The sequence below is a fragment of the Conger conger genome, chromosome 16 (assembly GCF_963514075.1).
Source record: "Conger conger chromosome 16, fConCon1.1, whole genome shotgun sequence".
NCBI classification, from domain to species: domain Eukaryota; kingdom Metazoa; phylum Chordata; class Actinopteri; order Anguilliformes; family Congridae; genus Conger; species Conger conger.
In genome coordinates this window covers 11,023,499-11,028,498 of record NC_083775.1, presented here as the reverse complement: position 1 = coordinate 11,028,498, position 5,000 = coordinate 11,023,499, and the positions used below count along the sequence as shown (strand labels likewise).

The 5,000-nt window shown below is 42.6% G+C and overlaps 1 protein-coding gene across 4 annotated transcripts in view; it reads left to right on the top strand.

Annotated features, from left to right (window-relative positions):
• Positions 1-2,968: 2,968 nt before the first annotated feature.
• LOC133114620 (CD9 antigen-like) overlaps positions 2,969-5,000 on the top strand; it is a 7,126-nt gene continuing 5,094 nt past the window's right edge. The window contains exons 1-4 of one of the 4 annotated variants that reach the window (XM_061224159.1): positions 2,969-3,175; positions 3,536-3,652; positions 4,125-4,227; positions 4,427-4,524. In XM_061224159.1, coding sequence (XP_061080143.1) covers positions 3,593-3,652; positions 4,125-4,227; positions 4,427-4,524 — 261 coding nt within the window. In that variant the 5' untranslated portion in view covers positions 2,969-3,175; positions 3,536-3,592. The remainder of the gene's footprint in view (positions 3,176-3,535; positions 3,653-4,124; positions 4,228-4,426; positions 4,525-5,000) is intronic. The other 3 variants (XM_061224157.1, XM_061224158.1, XM_061224156.1) reach the window with 3 other exon arrangements.

Here is a 5,000-nt window from a genome sequence, read left to right as displayed (position 1 = left end):
ATTAGGTATTCAAATTGAATTGCAGAACATAATGCATTTCTTTTATAACTATATGTGTTCCAAAAAAATTGTAAAATATGGAATATTTTTTTTGCTATGAGAGCTTCTTTACTGCAGTATGCTTGGCTATGACTGGTCATTGTGTAAGCGCTCACGCAGACCTCTTCAATTGTGTTTCCTGAAGTGTTTCGTTTTATAATTATATACGTATGTGCCTTGCTTTGTCCGTTTATTCTTTAGTTACTGCAGCGGTGCTTTTAAAAGACGATTTCTGTACATTCGGCGGAGCGCGACTCGTGTGCTATAGCTGGTCTCTCTGAGAGCTCGCCAAGGCCCGTGCCTGTGCTCGCTGTAGGAATGCCTCCCGTTGCTCTAGCAACCGCTCGGGAATAGCAGCGTGATCTTGCCCCCCCTTGTGGATATTTTTTTTTAAATGGGCATCGCTCCTCTCCCTTCAACAGTAGTGTGCCCCGCCCCGCCCCGCCTCGTCACCCTGCCCAGTGTAACAGCTATGCATCCCTCGCCATGGCAACTCCCTGTGTATTTAACTGGCCTTCATGCTGATGCCACAGTTACCTTTCTAAACATGGTTTTCCCACATTTCTGGTCCTCGTAATCATATTAATAAAGATGCTGATGATGGTGGTTATTATTATTTCTTTTTAATTACTTTCTTGGACAGAAGAAAAAAAAACGGTACAAAACAGTTCAAACAGAAAACAAAAAGGAAAAGAAGGTTATTTTGTGGAGCAAAGGTGTTGTCTTTCTTTCAGAGAAAATGTTCATTTTTTATCTTCTTCACACAAAAGAGCTGAAGAAACAAAAAGAGACGCTTGGGGAGAGCAGGGTGTGTGCGGGCCGTGTGTTCTGCGTTCAGTCTCGGGTGCGGTTACCTGCTGTGACTGGCGATGGGACAGTCACTGCTCAACAGCCATCTGCTCCAAATAAATGTTCTGTACAAACAGGAAGATGTCAAACGTCTCATTTCACCCTTCCTTTTTCCATGTTTGTATGGTGCAGAATAAAATACTTCGAGCCAATATTGCTGATGTGTGCATCTGTGCGTGTGCATTTGCATTTGTGTGTGTGTGTGTACGTGTGTGTGCATACGCATGCATACGTGTGTGTTTGTGTGTGTGTGTGCGTGCGTGCGTGTGTGTGTGTGTGTGCGTGTGCATATGCATGCATACGTGTGTGCGTGTGTGTGTGTGTGAGAGACAGAGGGGGTGTTATCTCAGTGGTAACAGACAGTACAGGGAAGAACTGAGCATTATTTATGGAGCTCCGTTGCACAGCCGTGTACACTCAACCCAACCGCAGTGAATGCACCACAACAGGCCCTGCGCCCCCTGCAGTCTGTGTCATGTTACTACAGTCAGTGGTGGGTCCTTGTGCGCGTGAAGTTCTCACACATCCCGCATACACACACTCCCCTCCCTGTGATCAAGGACTCATTCCTGAGGGTAGATATGAGAGATATGTCTCTCATTGAAGCACCACAACTGGGAAACATCAAGCACATTTCTGTGGCCAGCTCGAGCCCCGGTGAGTGGGAAGGGATAATCTCCCCCCCTATAGAACACCCCACATGTTCATTACACATCATTACAGTTATTTAGCTTATCCAAAGCAAATTTTTTTGAAATTTATTTCATATTTTTCCCTTTTTCTCCCAATTTGGTAGCCAATTGTACCCCGTCTAATCCAATTAGAGTTAGTGTTAGATACACCGCCCACACCCCGTGCCTTTGCAACTAGGCTACAGACTGGCCCCAATTCCAGTGTCCAGAGCCACAGTGTGCAACTGATGTGATGTGTGTCTCTGTCCCCACAACCACCCCATACACACACCACCACCTCTGAGTTCACACGCAAAAACACATGCAGACATTTGCACACACTCATACACAGGCACTTTGAGAGATGTTTGACATTTCAGAGAAACATAGGAAACCTTACAAAAGTACAATGAGCTCATGTGAAAATGACGGTTGATTGGGGTCAGTAGGTACACAACCAAGCATGACAAAGCTCAAATGTATAGTGGCCTTGTTGCAGACAGCTGTGATCATGGGGGCTGAAGCTGAAAGACGGAAAGTTAGGGAGAGGAAGTGAAAAGGGGAAGTTGTCACACATGTTTTGGTGAGTATTTCATGTCTGTAGTTCCTCTTGTATGGACGGAATTAAGGAGAGGTCAGTACATACATGCAAACTCATGGGTACATAAACAAGTGGGGACCAAAAGTAATTAGACAGTTGGCATCACAGCTGTTTCAGATTTGTCAGGCGTATTCAATCCTTGGTGCAGGTGTAAGAAACCTTTCAGCATCTAGGCTTCTGATTGCCTTTGGCATTGCCGTTCCCACACCCAGATCCAGACCTGGGGTGGAGTTTGTTACATTCCTGTGTGAGTGCTGTGTTGGCTTATTATCTTAATCTTTGAACACAAAACAGAATAATAGATCTATCAATACATTTAAATAGCACAATGGTGTGGAAAACGAGCTTGAGATGTAGAGACACATCCCTTCTTGTCTTTCATGTCTGCCAAGACAAGCATTAATTCAATACTTTTCTCACTTGCGTTTCCAGAAAAACAAAACTGAAGCTCACAGTGGCAGGATTCCTGTAATGGACAATGGGCGTGTCATTGCATTGGAAACGACTGCTTTCCTCCGATTAAAATGACGTACTCAAGCCTGGATTAAATATCAATATTTCGCCTTAAATTTAAATAGATCCAATTGCTACTTGTTACTAAATTAGTTTGGGTGATAATTGGGCAATATTTGCAAAGAAAACAATGAACGAAAGTCAATATTAACGCTTGAATCTTGTAAAGCGGTTTGGAGACACTGAACTTGCAGAGAACACGTAATATTACTTTCAGTCAAACTCATGAAAAAAAAAAACCTCATTAAGACTTCTTCAGAAAAGGGATCATTTAGTTTCGATTCCTCGTATGTGCGCTCATTTCCCCGTCGTCTGTTAAGGCTGTGAACCAATCATACCACAGCATAAGACTAGCATAGCATAAGGTTGTACTCCAATTTGGCATCCTTTCTGTAGACTGGCGATTAATGCGGATGCCTTGAGCTCACATATCAGTCAGATCAGATCACGGATCCAGTAGGCTACTTCCTGGAGGGTGAGATCGGAATCTTCGGTACTTTGGGTAAAAACTCGTTATATCATGAAAGACCGAAACGCTGAGAAGGCACCAGTTGGGAATAATTGTGGCCGTGATTCGAGCAATTTGCTTCAAGGTTGCCTAACGGGGTTACAACTGTATTTTCATAAATCCCGCCGTACATATTTTATATAGCATTTATTTTCCTTATACAAAGGGTATCCGCGAAAAGCTATATTTTCGATTCTGTATTATGACGCAGTTTTGTAAAATCGCCTCCCGTTCTCAGTGTTTTGGTCTGTCAGTAGTAGCCTAGGCTACATGCGTACAAAGCGAAATATGTCCTTTGACTTCAGTCTGTGATGGCACCCTGTATTTTGTTTTATTTTTTTTTATATTTGAAAGGTTCAATTTGGGCCATAGAAGAAAGCGTTGAAAGCCTGTATCAGAAAGATAACAGCCATGGACGATTGCGGTCGCTTATCCAAATGTTTTGTTGTCCTGTTCAACATCGTTATTGGCGTAAGTATGATCATTTATAATATTTACAACCACCAATTTTTAGTTATGGGAATTTGGTCTTCGAGCTAAATTGTGATGTGCTTATTTGAATAGCAGAAATCACGTGTAAACGAACCATTATTTTTGGAGGTAGTCTATTCCGGTTATTTGAGCTTGTTTTGCTGTGGAATTGTAATAATTTGCAGCAACTTGCCTGACCCCAAACATCAGTCGATTGGACCTTCGCACATTGAAACGCTTGTGGGCATGTGGATACTAGGGTATGCGGAGAGAAATAACTGTTTGTATCCGTGGTTGTTTAACCAACGGAAGCATGCCTCTATTCGGCACGCCGAACTGTATTTTTCAATCTCTTGTTTTGTGACACCATTTGTCCCTCCCTCGGTCTCCATCAAAATCAAATACCAAATAGCAATTATTTTTTACAAATGTGTGCCTCTTTCTCTCCCTTCCTTGCTCTTTCTTCGCACAGATTGGGGGGGCAGCGATGCTGGGGTTGGGTTTGTGGTTGAGATTCAGCTCTGAGACTCGGGGATTCTTCGACATCAATCTCAACACACAGCAGTTTGTCATTGGTACGCATTCATTTAATTATTTTCTGAACCACTTCTGTTGTCCATTGTTTTGTTTGTAACTGTTTTTGTGTTTTAAGTTGAACAAAAAAAAATGTTGACATCGAATACAACCAATAGTATGTCTTAAAAAGTAAAAACAAACTTCTTGCTCTCTTTCCTCTCCTCTCTCTGCCTGCCCCTCTGCATCTCTCTTGCTCAGGAGTGACAGTGCTGATTGTGCTGGGTATAATCCTGCTGCTGCTGGCTGGTGTCGGACATTGTGGAGCCTGCAATGGGAACAAGGCTGCCCTGACAGTGGTACGGAAAAACAGTTGGGGGTTGTAGTTATGGTTAGCCACATGCCTGCATGTAAATATTTACTTAGTCTTTACTGTCATGAAATGGGCCATTCCATGACAACTCCAGGAGGTTGCACCACAGCACCTCTTAGATTATTTATTTATTTGTTGTTGGTTTGTCGGTGTTGGTAGATTATGGTGAGATAGAAATTTGAGCTTCATACTCCATTTGTTTTGCCGGTTGAGCCATTTAAAGTTGCCAGGTGATGAAAAACGTGTTGTGGCGTGGTAAGTACATTGTAAGGAAATACCCCTAAATCTTGGGGTAACCATAATCAACTTTTCTAGAAAGATTTAGCTGTGGTCCTCAGGAGGCGTGTGAACGGTTAAACATTTAACCTGTTAACCGAAACTGATTTATAAACGGTTACAAAAAATTGATCACCGATAACCGAGGTGAAATTGTAAACTCAAAATAAAAGCATGTTCATCACC